This window comes from Pinus tabuliformis, chromosome 4_1 (assembly GCF_031772625.1).
Source record: "Pinus tabuliformis cultivar Carrire ecotype Pingquan chromosome 4_1, CPIR1, whole genome shotgun sequence".
NCBI lineage: Eukaryota > Viridiplantae > Streptophyta > Pinopsida > Pinales > Pinaceae > Pinus > Pinus tabuliformis.
In genome coordinates this window covers 223,920,891-223,942,159 of record NC_142303.1, presented here as the reverse complement: position 1 = coordinate 223,942,159, position 21,269 = coordinate 223,920,891, and the positions used below count along the sequence as shown (strand labels likewise).

Below are 21,269 nucleotides of genomic sequence, written 5' to 3'. Positions count from 1 at the left end.
TGTTTAAGGCCATAGAGAGCCTTTTTGAGTCTGCATACAAGTTTTGGATCATTTCCAAGGATGAATCCATCTGGTTGCTCAATGTACACTTCTTCTTCTAAGTCTCCATTTAGAAAAGCAGATTTCACATCCATTTGATATACTTTGAACTCCTGAAAGCTAGAAAGAGCAAGGAACATTCTTATGGCATCAAGTCTAGCAACTGGTGCAAAAGTTTCTTCAAAGTCTATACCTTCTTGTTGAGCATACCCTTTACAAACAAGTCTGGCCTTGTTTCTAATAACATCTCCATTCTCATTCAGCTTGTTTTTGAATATCCATTTTGTCCCTATGAAATTCTTATCATTTGGTCTAGGAACCAACTCCCAACTGTTAGTCTTTTCAATCTGCTCAAGTTCTTCATTCATGGCCTTGACCCAGCATTCATCTTTGCATGCTTCACTTACATTTCATGGTTCAGTGGAGGAGAGCAATGCTAGATAGCTTGAAGCTTCTGAAATAGTTCTTCTTGTTTGTACACCTGCCTCTTTCTGTTGAGTCTCTGGATGATTCTTTTGGACATACCTGGATGGAGTCTTTTCTTCTACCCTTATCTGTTATTTTGGTGCCTCATAGGTTTCTTCTTCATCATTAGTCTGATTTGATGTTGAAGGATAGTCCTCATCATCTTTGAAATCTTCGGATTTTACCTGCCTTGGATTGTTTCCTACTTCATCAACCACCACATCAATACTTTCAACAATTTTTCCAGGTCTTTTATTGTAACACTTATATCCTTTACTTCGGGAAGAGTAACCAAGGAGAATGCCTTCATCTGCTCTAGGTTCAAACTTGCCGAGGTTTTCATCAGTCCTTTTGATGTAACATTTGCTTCCAAAAATTTTGAAGTATTTTACTGTAGGAGTTTTACCATACCAAAGTTCATGAGGAGTTTGAGTGGTGTTCACCTGGACATTTGTCTTGTTGAGAATAGTAATGGCAGCAAATGTAGCTTCACCCCAGAAGGTTGCGGGAGTTCCAGATTCATCAAGCATAGCACGAGCCATTTGTTGAAATGTTATGTTCATCCTTTCCACTAAATTTTGCTGAGGAGTCCTTGCAGTAGAGAATTCCCTTCTTATTCCATGTTCTTCACAAAAATCAAAAAATTCATCCGAGGTAAATTCCCCTCCTTGATCAGACCTAAGGCATTTGATTCTACGATCTGATTTGTTTTCAACCAAGGCTTTGAATGCTTTGAACTTTTTGAAAGATTCATCTTTATGCTTCAAAAGTCTTATCCAACACATCCTGGAAAAGTTGTCAATGAACAATATGAAGTATTCTTCTCCTCGAGGTGACTTTTTCCTGGATGGACCACATAAATCAGTATGGACAAGTTCAAGTGGCTTACTAGCTGATCCTTCCTTCTCAAGGAAATTAGTTCTGGTTTGCTTACCAAACTGACATGATTTGCATATTGTATTGTCTGGAATTCTGATGTCAGGGAGATCACAAACCGCTTGATATTTGCATGCTTTCCTTATCTGAGATAAGCTTAGATGCCCCAATCTTCTGTGCCATAGCCAATGTTCATCATTCTTGCTTAGATAGCATTGTTGTTTTCCTCCTTTGAGTTTGTATAAATTATTTGGAGTTCTTATGCCTTTGACCATTGTTTCTCCTGTATCAAGCTCACAAACAATACATCCATTTGATCGAAATATTACCTCATTTCCTTAATCACACATTTGACTGACACTCAATAGATTATGCTTTAAGCCATCAACATACATAACATTTCCATCTTTTCCCTTTTTCTTTCAAAAGAAGAGAACCTTTACCTTTTATGAGTGCAGGGGTGTCATTTCCAAATGAGACCTTCCTTTCCTTTTCTAAGGCACTATATGACTGAAGTTTTTCTTTATCACCTGTCATATGTTTCGAGCATCCACTGTCGATGTACCACTGATTTTCCTGTCCTTCCGCATATAAGGCTATACCACATCTTTCTGGTTGTGGTTCTTTCTTTCTCCATGTTTTGGGACTCAATGAAGCTTGCTCCTTCTGAGTTGTTTGCCAAAACCTACTCCTGCATTCAGAATCTTCATGACCGAAGTTGTTACAAATAGAACATTCTATTTCATTTTCAAGAGCAGAAAAGTTATTGTAGGTCCTTTTCATGATCCCAGTCACACTCCTTTGATTTCGTGCTTCTCTAGTCATGATGGTCTTGTAGGCAACACATTGAGCTACTTTGTGTCCAAAGTTATGACAAGAGAAACATTGGCCATTGAAGAAATTCCTGCGATTATCAAACCTATCGTCTAGGTGATTGTAGTTTCCATAGACATTCATTCTTGAGGAAAATTGAGAATGATTTACCTGCGGTTGGTTGTAGCTTCTGTTCATCCTTGAAGTAGATTGCCCCCGATTTACTTGGTGATCTATGTTCATCCTTGAAGTAGATTGACCCTGATTTACCTGGTGATCTGCTTTATGCCTTTGTTGTCGATTGTCAACCTGTTCACTTCTCCTTGCTGCATCAAGATAACTTTTGGAGGTGGATGGCTTCTGTGCTTGAGATGCTTCTTCAGAATATCCAAGACCTGTCTTGATTAGAGGAGAATGCTGCACTTTGATAATCTCATCTAAAGTTTCAGATCCTTTAGCAAATCTAAGATTAAGAGCTTTTGTTTTCTCAATATCTTTTCTAAGTTCCACAATTTCACATTCTAACTTTTCATTGTGTTTTTCCCTTTCAGCAAGTTGGAATGTCAGAGTATCTATGATCATACTCTTTTCTTCTAAACAGATTTTAAGTTTAGAAATTTCTTCATAGAGATCATCTTCATCTATAGCATCCAAGAAGTCATCATCTTCAAAAGCGATCAAAGGTCTATAATCATTACATTGTTCATCTTCATCACTAATTGAAAATCCATCACTGTCTTCATGAGTATAATAGCTCTTCTTAATTACATTATGTTTTTATGTTCCATCTAACTGGTTACTTACCTTTGTCAAGCTTATCTTTATGAGGACACTTGGTTGCATAGTGATTGACTCTTCCCCAAGCAAAGAATTTGAGAGGTACCTTACCTCTGAATCTTCCAGAACCCCGTTGAAGGTTCTTGACAAAGTTTGATTCTTCCTCTCCTTTTGACATATGTCCTAACTCATTGTAATCTCCTTTTCCTGAAGCTTTGAATGCGAATTCTCTCCTATCTGATGGTCCCCCTTTTCTCATTTTAAAAGCAGTTAGGATTCCATGCAGTTGTGACATGGTAATGCTCTGTAGATTCTACTTTTCTTCTATGGCAGAAACTTTTGATTCAAACTTAGAAGACAAAGATCTTAGAACCTTTTCAACCAAAGTAACTTCTTTTATCTCTTCACCCAATTTTTTCATACGATTAACAATCTCATCTATATGTAAGAAATAATTAGCCACACTTTCATCATTGTGCATTTTGAGATTTTCATATTGAATTCAGAGAGTTTGTAGTTTTTCACATCTTACCTGATCATCTCCTTCATAGCTCAGAACGATCTTGTCCCATATTTCTTTTGCGGTTTTGAGCTGCATAACCTTGATGAATTCTAATTGAGATAAACTCCCTAATAGAGTATTGACAGCCTTTGCATTTGTTTCATATTGCTTCTTACCAGCCGTATCTGTAGGAGTTGCTGATGGAAATTTGTATCCTGCTTCCACGATATCCCAAATTTCTATACCAAGAGATTGAAGATAGGTTGTGATTCTTACCTTCCAATAGACAAAGTTGCTCCCATCAAAGATTGGTGGCCTGATCGATGCCTCTTTTTCGTAGTTGCTCATGATGATAGATCTTCCTTCAAGCGATCAAGCTTCTTCTGAAGGACCTGCTCTGATACCAATTGTTGGAAATAATACTGAGAGTGGGGGGTGAATCAGTATTATCAAATCACTTAATTTTCATTTCACAATCAGAATTGTATACGCTACTTCAGTTATGGGAAACTGCGTATATACGCAACTGTGTCTAAAGCAACCAGCGTATATCAGTAAACTTATGATTCATTAAATGTTGATCTTTAATCAGTGCATCAGAACTTCATTAACCCTAAGAGTAGTAAATAGGTACAATAAAACAAAACAGATCATCACACACATGAACACAAGATATAAGGTGGAAACCCAATGTGGGTGAAAACCACGTGCTGCAATTCGTCTCTATCTTCTTTTAATAAGAAACTTCTTTTTACAATATTTTTGTACTGGTGTAGTCTTATTCCAGTATGCAAGCTTCTACATGCAGAAGGCTACAACCTTCTCTCGTTCTCCAGCTTCTCCTGGAAGGGAGCTACAACCCCCTTAGCTCATGTACTAGCTAATGTACTAGTATGTAGGTGCTGACCTACAGAAGGCTACAACCTTCTCCTTTCTTCTAGGGACCATGTTTCATAAATTTTCAGACTGGATCCATCAATACATCAATCAAGCATCAAATTTATCTGCATCAACCAATTTCCTTTGCACCAAACAAAACTGAATCAAATAGTCACTTCTCTGAATGCTGTACCCAGAAAACAGTAACAGTAACCAGACACCAATCTTGAACCCAGAACACTGCAGCAATAAACAGAAGTAGCTAAAACATATTTTATGAGATGTATGCTACTTCAATATGTGGAACCTGCATGCATACGCTTCTGTATTAAGGCAAATCTGCATATACACGGTTTTGAATTACTGAACTTGCGTGTATACATGCCTTTGCTATGCCAAACCTGCGTACAGATCTATAAAAGATAACTTACCCTTTTCAATTATTCAGACATCAGTTATACCCACATTATCATATTTATAGATCAAGTCATGCGCCAAATATAACAGATCAAAATCACACAAAGATACTTCTATTCAAGCCTTAATATCTTGACCCATCAATAGAACTTATCCTTCTTTAGCACTTTGGTTCCTCCTTGATTCAGATCCATCTATGCTCCACAAACCAATCACCAGTATTCTAGATCATGCTCTTTAGTAGATATTCAATACTTCAGTGAATGCCTTTTCCTAATGATCTCCTTCCCTTTTTATAGTCTTAGGCCTTACTCAATACCATGGTCCAAAACCATAGAGAATCAATACCATGGACCCAATACTTGGGTTCAACACTTCAGACGAGATACCATGGTCTAAAACCATAGGTCCAATACCAAGGACTAAATACCATGGACCAAAAAAAAAAAAATTTCCCAGATGTACTCGCTTTTCCTTGCATGAAAGTGCGTGCATACGTATACGCGCCTTATGATCGTCGAACCCATGTGTATACACGACTTGGTTAAAAGGAACCTGCATATATCTCTTTTTCCTTCATTCTGAGAGCCTAAACTATGATCTGTCATTTGAGTGAGTTGCCATCAAGGACAACACCTGTGTCATAGCGCCAAACCTGTGTCATAATGCCAACATCAGCTGCTACAAGAATTCCTACAAGAGCTCCTTTAGTTGCTTCTCCCTTTGAAATTTCAGCTTATTTCTGTGCTGGGAGTTGTGAGGATGATGCCAGAGATGTAGATGGAGATGGAGAGATACTAGGTAAGCTGCAGGTGAGATTTGTGGTGCTACTTATTCTCTTATTTTTTCTTTTTTACTAAAAGCTGGTTTTCTGTGTTTTTCTATGACAGGAAGGGAAAAAAGTGATGATGATGATGTGATGCAGGTGTGGAATGGATGGAAAGGATGGTTGATAGCTATAGGATGGTTTACATGTCCTTTATAAAGCTTGTCTGCCCCTCAAACTACTTTTTGGAACCATTTCTGGCTCTCTGTAATCCCTACAGGGGCCTTCTGTAGAAAACACAGGGCCTCCTGTAGAACACATAGTTTCTACAAAAAAGAGCACAGTGGGGTGGAAGAAAGGTCAGAAATGAGGGAGAAGAGTGTGGAGGAGATGAAATAGGTGCTGGTGTGAGTGTCAGGGCTCTGTGGCATATTCTCTTGCTCCCTGTGGTCCTCTTGCAAACCTACAATGCACATTAAAATTCAATTTTTTTTTATTTTTTTTGAAAACAACTAGGGCGCCTCAAGGAGGTTTTCACCCTAATTGCCTACCCTGGGCACCTCCAAGGGAGGTTTTCACCCAGGGATCTTATTTTTTTTTCTTCTCTCTTTTTTTGTTTTTTTTGTTTTTGGCATCACTGGGCTGCCTCAGAAGAGGTTTTCAACCCAATAATGGGACTCAAGCGCCTCATGGAGGTTTTCACTTGAGTCCTTATTTTTTTATTTCTCTTTTCTGTTTCTTCAGTGAGTGGGTGAAGTGGAGGCTAAGACATGCTCCACTACCATCACTGTCTTATTCAGATATTCAACGAATTCTTGCTTGGAGAGGGGCTTCTTGTAAATTTTCAACCTATGTCCATTGACAAGCATGGGGATGACTTCCTCATCAATGGTTTTGATCAGAACTGAACCATTGTCATTGCATTTTTCCACAGTTGAGGGTCCCAGCCATCTTGTCCTTAGCTTGCCTTTGAAGTCTTTATACCTTGAATCATAGAGCAGTGCCCAATCTGCCTCTTGGAATTGCTTCTCCTTGATATTTTTGTCATGCCATACCTTCCTCTGAAGATGAACTACCTCTGTGTGGAGAAGGGTCTACAATCTTTGTTCATCCAATCCATTGAGCTGGAGTAATCTTTCCTTCTGTGCATGGCTGAGGTCTAGGTCCAGCTGAGCTGCCATCCCTAGTGTATTGAATTCAAATTTTATTGATAGCAAAGCCTTCTTCCCATAGACCAGTTCATAGGGTGTGAACCCTATGGTGGTCTTCCATGTTGTGTTGTAGGCCCAGCTGGCCTCAACTAATCTGTCCACCCAATCTTTTCTACTGCTGCTCACTACCTTGGTCAGAATTCCTTCCAAAGCTCTATTAGTGACTTCCACCTGCCCATTGGCTTGTGGATGGTAAGGGGTGGAAGTCCTGTGCTTGATTTTATGATGTGTGAGCAGGTCTTCAATCAAATTGGAAGTGAACTGACTGCCTTGATCTGTGACCAATTCTCTTGGATACCCGAACTTATAGAATATGTTTTCTCTCAAAAACTCAGCTACTTTTTCCTTTGTTGCTACTTTGATTACTTTTGTTTCTGCCCACTTTGTCAGATAATCGGTGCACACAATGATGTATTGCTTCTGTTTTGATGGATGGTTGATAGGACCCACAAAGTCCATGCCCCACTTCTCAAATGGCTCAAAGGTCACTTGAGGTTGCATGGGCATCTCATCCTTTGGAGTAGGTTTCCCCATCCTTTGACACCGATCACATTGGCTGGTGTATCTCCTCACATCTTGATGAAGAGTGGGCCAATAGTAGCCTGCTTGCAATATTTTGAAGGCAGTTCTCTTTGCAGGAAAATGACCTCCACAAGGCTGTCATGACAAGTCAGGAGAATGTCAAAGACCTCCTCCCTGACACATCTTCTCAAGATCTGATCTGGCCCAAGTTTGAAGAGATTACCCCCAATCTAGGTGAAAGGGGTGCTTTTCCTTACTATCTTGCTCTTCTCTTTTGAGGACAAGTGTGGTGGAAACTATGCTGAAACCAAGTAGTTTGCTATTTCAGCGAACCATGGAGAGAGTACTGAAATAGAAAACATATGTTCATCTAGCATTTGGTCATCCACCATTCCTTTTTCATCTGCAGGCAAATTTACTCTAGACAAAAATTCAGCAACAACATTTTCTTTACCAAGCTTATCAATAATGGTTAGATCAAACTGCTGTAGTAAAAGAAACCATCTAATAATGTGAGCATTTACATCTGGTTTGTTCATCAAATATCTAATTGCAGCATGATCAGTGTGCATGAAGGTTTGATAGCCTATGATTTAATGTCTGAATTTGTTTAAAGAATGCACAACAGTTAGGAGTTCCTTCTCGGTCATTGTGTAATTTAACTCTGCCTTTGACAAATTTTTGCTTATAAAGTATATGGCATAAGGTAACTTTTCATCAATTTTTCCTAAGGCTGCTCCTATTGCTTTTTTTGAGGCATCTGTGTGAATGTGAAAGGGTAGGGTCCAGTTTGGGCCTCTGAGAATTGGGGCAGTTACTAACTTGCTCTTCAAGGTATCTAGGGCTTCGTGACAGTTCTCAGACCATATGAACTCAACATCTTTACCTAAAAGGCCAAACAAAGGAGAGGCTAGCTTGTTGAAATCTTTAATGAATCTTCAGTAATACCCAACTAAGCCTAGGAAACTTCTGACATCTCTCACCTTTTGTGGAGGTGGGACCCTTTGGATGATGGAAATTTTGTTGGGGTCCACCTGCAATCCTTGTTGAGATATTGCATGACCTAGCACGGTCCCTTCAGTCATAAAAAGTTCACATTTTTCTGGACTAAGGGACAGGTTCATCTCAATACACTTGTCTAGAACTTTTCCTAGGTTAGATAAAGCTTCTTGAAAATCAGAACCATAAGGAGTAAAATCATCCATATATATTTCTACTGCATCATGAACTAATTCGGAGAATATACTCAGTACCGCTCCTTGGAATGTGGCTGGAGCGTTACACAAACCAAAAGGACCCGGTATGCAAAGGTACCCCAAGGACAAGTGAAAGTGGTCTTATCTTGGTCTTCTGGGCTGATTTGAATCTAATTGTACCCGCTAAACCCATCTAGGAAGGAGAAAAACTTTTTCCTCGCCAGACCATCTAACACTTGATCTATGAATAGTAAAGGAAAATGGTCCTTTTTAGTAGCTTTGTTCAATTCCCTATAGTTGACATAGATTCTCCACTTGCCATTTTTCTTTGGCACTAGCACCAAAGGAGAGACCCATTCACTATCAGAGATGGGGTAGATGAATCCTGCATCCAGTGATTTTTGCAATTCTTCCTTAACAATGTCTTTAAGTGCTGGATTCATCCTCGTTTGAGGCTTCCTGACTGGTTTGCAATCTTCTTTAATGTATATATGATGAGTACATACTGAAGGGTGCACTCCCTTCATCTCCTTATAACTCCAGGTGAAGGCATCTAAATGTTTTCTCAATAAGCTGCACAGCTCCTTCTCCTGGGAAGTGGATAGGGATGGATTGATTTTCAAGGTTCTTTCTGGGCCGAACTCTATATTCTTAACATGGAGAGAGGTCAAGTCGGCCACACAAAGATTAGTTAAGGGGTTGTTTTGGGTTTCTCTCACTATGTCCTCTAATGGTAAGACACTGGGGGGTGGATTCTGAATCAAATTTTCAATCATATTGTCCTCATCTTGCAGTTTTATCCCCATGGAAGTTTCTAATGCAAAAAGTGGTGCATAATAGACTTCATCCTCATCCTGCTCCTCCAACCAGAGAGGTAGATCATGTTCTAGCAAGGGTTGGGTAGGAGGGTATATGATTAACTGCTTGGACATATGCCCATTCTTGATGGTCATGTTCCCATCTTGACAGCTGATTTAGCCATTGGCAGTAGCCAACCAGGGTCTTCTCAGGATGAGAGGACACCCAGTGAGCTTTTCCTTTGGCTAGAGAACTAAGAAATCAGCAGGGTAACCCCAAGAATCAATGGAGACCATCACATCTTCCACAATCCCTTCAGGGGTCACGGTGGAGCGGTCTGCTAGTTGCAGTACTGTCGTGGTTTTCCTCAACGAGCCCTGGAGGTTAAGTTTGAGCATTGTGTCCTTTGTTATCACATTAATGGTAGCTCCCAAATCAATCAAGATATGTGGGATCATGGTGCCATTGATGTGGACATAAACTACTGGGCTTCCAGGGTCAAGATATTTCAGACAGATTACCTACCCCAACATCAAGTTGGACAGTTGTTGTATGACATTAATGGTTGGGGCATCTCTCTTGCGCCTTCTTGGATGCCTAAAGAACTTATCTTTGATCAACCTATTGTAGATAGGCACGCCTTTTATGGTTTGGAGAAGTGGTATCTTCACACATAACTGTTTCAATTCTCCCAGAAGTTTAGTTTCTTCTGGGGTAGGCTATGTTGTCCCAGATAGTCTCTCAGGAAAGGGTGGAATTGCTATAGGTTCACTTTCCTCTTTAACTTCCTCAACCTCCCTAGGTGGAGGTTGGCTATCTAGGAGAACCTTCCCCAGATCGCAGGTTAATCTCCTGAGTCTCCACAGCATAAGTTGGGCATGATGGTTCCCCACTATATACTTGCTAAGCCTATTTGTTGTTTGGGTTTAGGTTCGGCTGGGCAAGCATTTGGGGTTGCCTTGGTGGAGCAAAAGGTAATGGTTGTGGTTGAGTAGGTGGTGGAGGCAAAAGAGTGGGAGGAGAGTTGTACTGGGGCCTCCACCCCTGATGAGATGCATTCCACTGAGGTTGCAGCTGAACATAGGATTGAAAAGAATGAGCAGCTAGTTGGGCATGATAGTGAGATGGGAAGGACCAAGGAGGAGGCGTGGACCAAGAAGGATGAGCAAGAGGGCCCCAAGAAGGTACGGAAGTGACTTGGTTGGGGTTGTAGTATGCCTGAGATGTCCCTTGCATCCCCTGTCAATATGGTCTAGGTCCATGCGGTCTCCTTTGGTTCATGAAATAGATTGGTTTAGTGGCTTTTTCCGCCCCTTGGTATATAGCTTTAAGTCTGGGCAAGGAAGGGAACTTATCTTTAGAATGATCTTCTTCATAGACTGAACAAACCTCTATAGAGTTCAATGGACATTCGTTCTTAGGATGCCTCTTGGTGCATCTAGGACAAAATATGACTAAAGCCCTCTCTGCTTCCTCTTGTTTCCTTTTGATATCCAAGGTATCCATTTGCATGGCAAGAGTTTGCAGCATCTCACTTTTGAAGTCTTCCAGCATGTTTCCAATTTCACCTTTAATGGATGAATTGGAAGAGGAGGTACTGGCTATGGGTTGACCCCCCTACCTTTCTTTCTGGCTACTCTAGAATGGTTTCTAAAAATAGTCTTTATGTCCTCATAAGATAGTTGGTAGATGTCTCCCCCAACCAACAGATAGAGGGTGTCTAGAAGGTCTTTCGGAATTCCCCTAAGCAGGACAAATTTCAGAGATTCAGGGTCAAGTGTACACCTGGCCCTTTTGTAGCTGAGCTAGAACCTCTCTTCATAATCTTCCAAGGATTCATCACTTCCCATGGTCATTGGAAAGATTTCTTCTTTGGTATATTTTGACCTACAGTAGTCTCGATATTTTTCATTAAAGGCCTGCTGCATTTGAGCCCAAGTTGTGATGCTATTGCTAGGTAACCCCATGAACTAGCGCAATGCTGCATCCTTGATATTAGAAGGGAATAGTTTCAACTTTTGCTCATCTTATGCATAGTCATAGGTTTGACAGATGACAACAAACTCAAACAAGAAGGTGTCAAGATCTTCTATAGTCAAACCATGGAAGTGAGGTAGGGCTGAAGGGCTTATATTTTTCATTTTGGTGTCTCCATTGGTCTTGATAATGGGAAAGGTACCCTCTATTCTCTCTCCATTCCCCCCAACATTTTTGTTTTCAGCCATTGGTTTAGGAGGGATGTTTTCTTCTTCTTCTTCCCCTATAGGTTCTTCAAATATCTCTGGTGGATCACCTAAAGGTTTTTCTTGATCACTGTCACCAAATAAGAGAGAAGGTTCACTGTGTGAGGTAGTGGGGGTGTTGGGCAAGAATTTTCCTGAATTATCTCTATTCCTATGATGCATGAAAGGAAATCTTTTTGGTTGGCTTTTGTTTTTTTTTTCACACTGATTGTACCTGCAAAACTGAAATGGATTGAACAAAACAAATTGCAACTACTGAAATGAAATTTGCAGAATTGAAAGGGAAAGCAAGGAAATGCAAAACTTGAAATAAATGACAAATTTACAGAATTGAAAAGGAAAGCAAGGAAATGTAGACGCTGAAAGAAATGACTATTCTACTTTTGCTAAAATAAACTATTTAGCAGAATGTTGCGATAGAAAATAGAATAAAGCAGTAATCACAGAATACTTTGACGCTTCCTCGGCAATGGCGCCAAAAAGTGGTGAGCACTAGTATTGCAGCAATAATGCTGTAACTCCTAGGCTGCCTACATTACTTTTATCAACCCAGTAGTTCGTAACAAACTTGGAGACGACGGCGCTATATGCACAAGTACTAGTTCTTACTACAGGTTGTCACTTGGTCAGCTGGCGTAATATCACTAGGAGCTCAAGCCAACTTCTATGGATTCGAGAAGAAGCTCTATATGTGATGAAAGAAACGAAAGCTTACTCTACAGAGGCTACTCTAATTGCAGAAAGGAAAATGACTGAAATGTAAAGTAAACCTAGCAAACCCTACTTAACCAACTAATCCTACTTTTGAAAAAAGCACTATGAAGAATATGAAATGAATGCCATTAACTACTCAAGGAAGTAAACAACATCTATTCAAGCTATTTCTAGAAGTAAATGAGCAAAAAACATCTTTTTGGATTTTTATGTATTTTTATGTGAACTTGACATGCATGTATTTTATTGTGTGTGAAGGTGGAAGCGAATAGGTGGTGTTGAAGGGCGACTTTGGAGTTTGAGGAGATGTAGTATGGTGTATATGGGTCCTAGGAGGTCTCGGGTGGCCTTTTGGAGGCTTTTCCCACACTCGGCCCTCAAAAGAAAGCTTACAGGAAAATCTATAGGAGGACACAGGGGATCTACAGGAGGATGCTGAGAGCAGTTTTGAAGGTTTTGAAGGTGTGAGAGTGGGTGGAAAAGGTAGATGAAGGTTGGGATGATGTGGTAGGGCACCTAGGGTCCACTAAAGGTCACTAGGAGAGGGAAAGATGATTGGGAGAGAGGAAGAAATCCTATGGAAAAATGCAGAAAACTAAGGCAGATTTGAGGTGAACTTTGGGCGACCTGTGGGGCATGGATCAGGGAGAGAATGTGATGGCTAATGGGCTGACCTGTTGTGAGATGATATCTATTGCAAAAGAACTGACAATCAACCAATGAGATCAAGTAAGCAAGGAAATGAGTACATCAAAAAATAGAATTTTGCATCAAGCTAGTCTAAATTATGAGCTATGGAAGTAAATGCTGAAAAATGTTACAAGGAGAGAAACCATGGAAGAAGACTTATTGCAAAGACAGAAATGAGCATGGTGGAAGAGATCTAAAGCAAAGCATTAACCTTCTAACAAACTTGCAGACACTAGAAATCCTATGGAGATGGAAAATTTGTGTTTTTGGGGCAGCAATAGGGTCTTTGCCTCAGTTCATGGTCCCAAAGGGAAGGAAAGAGGCCAAGGCACTATTGCTAGCCTTTTGAATCTTATTTCTATCACTGCTTAACCTACTATAGAAAACACAAATGGAAACAACCTTCTAAATCACCAAAAGCAACCTATTCTTAACCAAGAAAGAAATTCATCTAACAGCAACTAATCCATAAACTGAAACAAAGCATGTAAATACAAACAAAGAGGAGCTTAGCTGCTTGGATTGGGCCCTAACCCAAGAGATTCAGGCCTCTGAGGTAACTCAGTGCTAGCTCAAAAAGGATATCATATTTATTATCAAAACAATAATAGGATTACATGAAACTGTCCACAAAAGTAAGCTTGAAGTTGAGCAGAGTGTTACAATAGCAAAAGTACAACAAAAATCTGACAAAAATTTGACCCTAGTAAGGCCTTGGGCCTCTCTACTTATACAACTGAACCTCTCAACAGCTTCCTCAAAATCAAGGAGGCTTGGCTCCCAAAACTCGAGATAAACATAAGTTATCCTCCACTTGCTTGGATGCCTCCTATTGCATTGATTTGGTTGTTTGTACTCCGAGCTGCATGAAGGGGAATTCAAAGTGGGGAGTAATAAATGAGGGGGATTCCCTCCTATAAATCCTCTCCTTTGTCCACTTCAAATTATTGCTGCCAATTGTCCATTGAATCTTTGACTTTGTCTTCAAAATTCAACAAAAATCTGCATTAAACACATATTAGACCTCATGGCATCATAACTAACTCAACTCACTCCATAAGCATAAATATAATAAAAAAACATGCAATAAGCTAAGAGAATGGTTGATTTAACTATGTTACAAGGCAAAATGAGCCCATATAATTACCCATTTATGAGGCTCATCAAGCTGCACTCCTTCTTTGATGAGGTCTTGGAGCCTAAGATCACCTTGTTGGATTTCTTCCTCAAGTCCCAAACGTTCTTCTTCATTCAGCTGTGCTATTCCTTCTTCCAAGGCTCCACGAACCATCATATCTATGGGCGCTGCTACGCGTAGACTAGGCATATTGTACTCTATTTGGACTACAGTGGTTGCTCCATAGGCCACCCTAGAAGGTGTTTGCCCCATCATTTTCTTGCATGTTGTCTTATAGGCCAATAGAACTGCTGGTACGCGCAGGTCCCAATCACTACGCTACGCATTATATACCCTATCCAATGCTTTGCACACTCAGTTAAAGGCTTCTACATGGGTAACCTTCTACACACTCATTCTTTCCACAGTTCGTTGCCCCAACTGGAGGGACTGTTCACGCGATTGCCTCGCCAACACCTACTTATTGACCGTGTTCCGAAACGCGAAGTCCATGTGCATCTGCGCAAGTTGTTTACCATATGCCTATGCTCACCTGGACAAATGCGTGTGCAGATCATCCCATCCATCATTCTTGTTTGTTAGTCGCATCTGAGGCTTCCCAAGACGCATGCGCATCATTTGCATGCATTCGCACCAATCCTCAAAGCTTCCTTGGTTCGTACCCCACCACCTCGTGGGCATAGCACGTAGTACCCATTTCAAAGCCTCGAAATGTTGTTGTTCTGGCACCTCTCTTTCGAATTTATTCAAGAAAGAATCTACCTCGCTTAACCCATCATAAGTAGGTAGATCCCTCACTTCTGTCAATATGTAGCGCAACGATCTTGTGATCAACGTGGTCACCTCATGCAACCGGTTCTGCCATCACTCTATTCCCTCATTAGAATCCGATGTACAGGAGCTTTCGTGCTCCCATGAGATTTGTCCATCCGCGGTGGGATTTACTCGGTCTTTCTCTTCTGCAGTTATCTTGTAGATGCAGTCTAAGTCATTGTCGCTTTTATAGTCACGCACTGGCTCCATGTAGCATGATCCTTTTGCAGTGTCCAAAGGTACGACTACGTGTAGAGACTTTTTTCAAAAATCATCCTGTGTTTCTTCAGATTTATCACCCCGTTCATGTTAGTGGCCCAATCTATTCCTAATAGCGCAGGGTAGGGATTGTTGTCATCAACAATCTCTATCACTTCAAAGTCTGCTAGCACACTTTCTCCATCAATATCCACAGTGATTCCCTGCAATCTCCCATAGGTATGATATTTTGTTGGTTCGCCATTCGTAGCTTGATAGGAGATCATTGTAACGTAGGCTTCCTTTGCGCTCCCATGTTTGCTTCGGCAAAACGCTCACGTCCGATCCTAAATCCAGAATCACTTGGTCCGTCTAATATTCTCCAATCTACGCGGTCAATCTCATTTCTCTTTCTGTCCTCGTCGCATGCTTTCCAATCTTTTGGACTACGCATGGTTCTCCTGGCGCGGTCCCAACACATCTATTTATGAGTTCCTCCAATCCCTTTACAGCCTTGTTGTCGCGCAGTAGCTTCATGCATGTTTCTAGGAATGTCCTGAGCATTAATGGGTCCATTTCTGGCTTCGGTCTGTCTTTGCTTGTTGAAGTGGAGGCATCAGTAAAGCTCTTCCTTGCTTCCATGAAGGTTTCCTTAGTGCGCTCCAAATCAAACTCTGGTTCTTTCATCGGAGCCTTGCGAACCCAAGTACTATCTTCTGGCTGCTTACCTTTATCATGCCCTATCGTAATTCCACTTCAAAGCACAATGTTTACGTTAGGGTCTTCCTCACGCGGCTCAGACCTCATCATTTGCAAGTTCTGAGTCGGGGGAGGTTGGAGTGCTCCCTTGTCGCGTAGGCTCGCTATCAATGTGTGACAATCCTCCATCTCATGATCAAACAAGGTACAATACAGACATGATGGATGTGTAGGATTCGTACAATCATGGGCATAATGTGTTGTCTCTCCATAATTGTAACATATCAACTGTCCGTGACCTCTTCCAGGTCCTTCCCCACCTCGGCCTCGTCTGCGCCCCTGAAATCTAGTTCACACCACTCCTGCATTCCGGTCAAGGGGCCGCGTTTTGGCCTGAACTCTGTAGGTGGAAGTCCTATCCATCATCAGCTCATAGCTTCTACAGGTGCGCTCATTGTGTCCAACCGATCTACAAAAATTACAGAACAATTGTTGCGAATCTTGTGTGTACTTCTGCAACAAATGGTAGTTGTTCATAGCATGATTTCCTCCTATTTGACAAATCGCGCACCACAAAGAAGGCACCGTGCTAGGTCCTACTTTTGCCTCTGGTCTTAACGACATCGATCCTCCTCCTACAAGGTAATTCGTGAACACTGGGCAGTGGTCCTTGTCATGACCCTGACCCTTACATTTAACACACCATACCTCTTCGCGCACTTCTGGGTGAGTTGTCCTGTCCTGTTTCAGACTTTGCATCTCAAGGCATAAGTTTTTCAACTGCGTGTGGATCTGCTGAACTCCTAGGTTAGGATCCTGTATCGGGGTCTCATGCAGCCTCATCGCAATCTCCAAGGCCTCTGCATGAGTTTTTAACCTTTGTTGTGATAGTGCGTTCCTTAAATGTGGCGTTAGTGATGCTACAAACCATTCGTGGTGTTGTCCATCCGTCAAAGTCATATTAGCTTCGTGAATTGTGCACTTCAGTCTCTGATCTAATTCCCAAGGAGTCTCACCTGGTAGCATCATGATCTCCTTAAACCTAATGATCGATTGCGCCTTTGACTTCAGCCTGCTAAATTCTTTGTTCAGCACAATTTGGATATTCGCGATCCCCACATTCATATTGTCATTAGAATGCTTAATATACCAGGTCAGTGCACAATCCTACAAAGCACTGACCAACTTCGCTTTCTTTATATTTTCATCTGTAACTCCCTGTGCTTCCCATACAATGTTTATCATGAACCAAAACTGGTCTGGATCTTCATTTCCTACTCCCTTGAACACCGACAACTTTATCGCGCCTGCCATATTGCTTCGCGGTGGTGGCGAAGGTGGTACGGGTGAAGATGGGGATGAAGGCGGTGAAACTGGTGGTGGTGTGGGTGGGGGTGGTATGCGCGGAATCCTCTGCCTTATCAAATTGATCACACTTCTTGGTGAGACCTTCGCGAGCTCCTCCTCGTCCCCTCGTGGAGGTGAAATCAAGGGGCTAGTTTCTAGTTTTGCACTACCTTCATTTCCGTAAATTCTCCCACTTCGCGTAGCCTCAAGCATCAATGTATTTGGATAATCCTCTTTTCACACAATAGCATTTTAATCCAAGTGTTCAAAGACTTAACGTACTTACCTTGCTGCCCTTTGAGGAAGCGTCACACTACCTCGTTATAGCTGACTGAAGTATCTACGACGAACTCAGTAATAAACCTTCCTATAATTTGATCGAGGCAGTGATCAACAACGCGTGCAATCTTATCCTCCAATGCTTCTAATATGTGCACCAACTCTGGGGTCCACACAATAGGACTGTTAAGCTTGCACCTTCCTTGGTTATCTGCTAACTTCGCGATCCACTCGTACAACTCAATAGGGAAAGATGCGAAGAAAATTTTGCGGATGTTTGTGTACAGGTAGCGGTCTAACCACTCTTCTTTTGATAGTCATGGATTCCCGTTCTCTTGTGCTGCGAACTTGTGAATTCCCCTGTCCAACCAACCTTCAATTTCTTTCCAAAATATAAGTTCGCACCGTAAAGAAACAGTAAACTTGCAATTCATACCCAATATACTTCAATGCATAAAACAAGAAAAGGTATAAAGAATTATGGTAACAGTTTTCTTTATTAATGCTTCCAACGGTTATAGACTCAACCAGCCCTGTGCATTCAGCTGCAGGGTTCCACACACTTAGCTGCAGACTACTAGGCCTCTGCGCACTCAGCTGCAGAGCCTTCTCCTACTCTACGACCTAAAGACAAAACTCTACACTTCGACTCAATGCTTCATGGATTGATTTTCTTCGACCCTTTTTCTTTGATTGATATCTTTACACTTAGAGCCTTTCTTTATTTACACAATTCCATGGTCCACGGACCATGGGTAGATCTCTCAAACCGACATTACATTACAAATATGAGGGCAGACAACCCTATGACTCTATTACAACTTCACGCTCCGCACCCACAAATCGTAGAGTTTTTATAATGGACTTAGTCAAAACTTGGGCTTTAAGCCCCAAAACTTGCCTTGGGGGGGATCCCAGGCCCAACAGTTGTAGCTCCTTCTTTCAATAGAGTCTGGTAGATATCTTGGGATTGATAGTTATCTTGGGATTGTAACCCTTCGGAGTTGTAACTTGTAAACTAAAATTTGTATTATAATGTAAATAAATTGTTTTATATATAAATCTTGTGTTTCTTTGATGTGATGTTATTGTTTAAATATTTTGATATTCAATTATAACAAAAAGTGAATATTTCTAACAAAATATGTCACTTATAATTATATTTTGGAAGTATTGATATTATCAATAAATTATAAAAAATATCCATTTAAATATATATTTTTAATTTATTGCACTTTGTTTTAATTAGAAAATAACATAAAAGAAATTTATATATATATGATTCCTATTATTTATTTATTTTTTAATTAAACATATTCCATATTTAACTTTCCAAAATATCCCAAAGTTAGAAAAACTAAATAAATGGAAAAGTTCATTTAAAATATCCCTCGGAAATCTTTTTTCAAAATACTCCTCGTCCTTTTATTTTATTAATTGCCTAATGATTTGCACAAGTAAATTAAAGTAATGTAAAAGAGTGAGAGGATTTCGTCACGATGACACTTGAGAGTTTTCCTCCTTAACATTTTTCGAATAACCATTCCATTTGAATAACATGATTTTCCTAATTTAATGAATTATCGCTTATATACTTTCTGTTTTGGGAAACGAATGCAATGGAAAATTGTGAGCATGAAGCAGCTCTACAGAGAAAAACTGAACTGCCTCCATCAGTTTTTCAAGATAGATCATGCAAAACATCGTGAATGAAATTGTGTCCAAAACTCTGTTATATGGGTGGTAATTCTATTAACTTGCATTATCGTTCGTATTTTGTTAATTAATTAGGCCAGTTCACGGTGTTGTTGACAAGTGGCACTTGGTATCATGATTTTCTAGCTTCTATCAAAGAAATCTGCTCCTGATAAGTACTTCCATTTTAAATTTTGAATTGACTTTCAGAACGCCTGTGAACACCAAGAAACTTTTAGAACTTGCGAAATTGGAGTTCAATATCTTCCACTCTGTACAACAGAAAGAGCTACAATGTCTCTGGAGGTGGTAATCTCATCATTTTATATATTTCTCATTGTCGAAATGGATTTTGAGTGATGAACAAAGTAAAATACATTTCATTTGTATTTGTAGATGGTGGAAAGAATCGGGTTCCCCTGAACTAACCTTCACCCGACATCGTTACGTGGAATTCTACGCTTTGGTAAGTGGCATTGACATGGAGGCTAAACATGCCGCATTCAGACTGAGCTTTGTCAAAATGTGTCATCTTATCACGATTTTGGATGATATTTACGACACCTTCGGAACAATGGAGGAGCTCCAACTCTTCACAGCTGCAGTTAAGAGGTGGTGATGATCAATTCAATGATATTTTCAAATATATTTTCAATGATACGATATGAACAAAACTGACCCACTTGACAAAAAAAATTAAATTTGTGTACCGACGTATGATCAGATGGGATCCGTCCGCGACTGAGTGTCTTCCAAAATATATGAAAGGAGTGTACATGGTGCTTTACGAAACCGTAAATGAAATGGCGCGAGAGGCGCAGAAATCACAAGGCCGAGACACACTGAACTATGTTCGACAGGCTGTATGGACAATAATAAATACTACATATGCATAAATTTGAACAAACAAATTAAGTAGTCTATGCCATGCATTTTATTTCACTGGATAGTGATTCGCTAATTTTCTGTGCGCGTGCAGTTGGAAGCTTATATTTCTTCGTATCTTAAAGAGGCAGAGTGGATCTCCACTGGTTATCTTCCAACGTTTCAGGAGTACTTCGAGAACGGGAAAATTAGTTCTGGTCATCGCATAGCGACATTGCAACCGATACTCACATTGGACATTCCACTTCCTCATCATATCCTGCAGGAAATTGACTTTCCGTCCAAGTTCAATGATTATGCATGTTCCATCCTTCGATTACGAGGTGATACGCGATGTTACCAGGTAACACTAAACCTCCTACGTCAAATGAAATGCCAATGCGAGATGCTCCTATTGAATTTTGCCGCACACAATATTTATGACATTGGCATGGCAAACGCAGGCGGACAGTGCTCGTGGAGAAGAAGCTTCGTGTATATCGTGCTATATGAAAGAAAATCCCGGATCAACACAGGAAGATGCTCTCCATCATATCAACGGCATGATCGAAGACATTATTAAGAAATTAAATTGGGAGCTTCTTAGACCGGACAGCATTGCTCCAATCTCTTCCAAGAAACATGCTTTTGAAATAAGCAGAGGTTTCCATCACTTCTACAATCACCGAGATGGCTACAGCGTTGCCAGCGCTGAAACTAAGGATTTGGTGATCAAAACCGTTCTTGAACCTGTGCCTATGTAACCACATATCAACATATCAGATTTACATTAAGTTGGTTATAACTAGTCTAGGTTTAGGTTTAGGCTATTGTTGTACTTTTCAGACTATTTCAATCGTTGAGATTGCAATGGCATCTCGGAGCCATGCTCAGTGAATACAGTTATCAACAATATAATTTACTTAATTGTTATTAAAATTCTGGTGGACTTGAGTGTTAGCACAACATAAGACAGATCACATTACAAAATAGGATATCCAAAGCGCAAACACAACAACAAATTATACACACATTTTATTGCTTAAACTAAACACCTTTTATGAACTGTTCAGAATCCACATAGCCATAAAAGATTACAAACTATCTATAGAGGCAGATAAAGACTTTTTCAGACGATTCGAGCTCCACATATTATAACTCCCACGGGAAGCGGAACTGGGCATAAATATAAGTTCACACTCAATAAAGGGAACGCGCTACTATTGTGCGGTAAGTGCAACCTGTATATTCCCTCAGTCATGTGGGTTAGTTTTGGTTATAAAAAAATGTTTATTAGAAGTGAAAGATGCCTCAAACGCCCAGTTTCT

At 40.4% G+C, this 21,269-nt stretch overlaps 1 protein-coding gene across 1 annotated transcript in view; it reads left to right on the top strand.

The window, feature by feature from the left end:
* LOC149175045 ((+)-3-carene synthase 1, chloroplastic-like) overlaps positions 1-20,838 on the top strand; it is a 60,187-nt gene extending 39,349 nt beyond the window's left edge. Inside the window, exons 6-10 of the mRNA XM_089422739.1 lie at positions 19,288-19,383; positions 19,474-19,689; positions 19,802-19,940; positions 20,057-20,305; positions 20,406-20,838. Coding sequence (XP_089278865.1) covers positions 19,288-19,383; positions 19,474-19,689; positions 19,802-19,940; positions 20,057-20,305; positions 20,406-20,705 — 1,000 coding nt within the window. The 3' untranslated portion in view covers positions 20,706-20,838. The remainder of the gene's footprint in view (positions 1-19,287; positions 19,384-19,473; positions 19,690-19,801; positions 19,941-20,056; positions 20,306-20,405) is intronic.
* Positions 20,839-21,269: the final 431 nt, after the last annotated feature.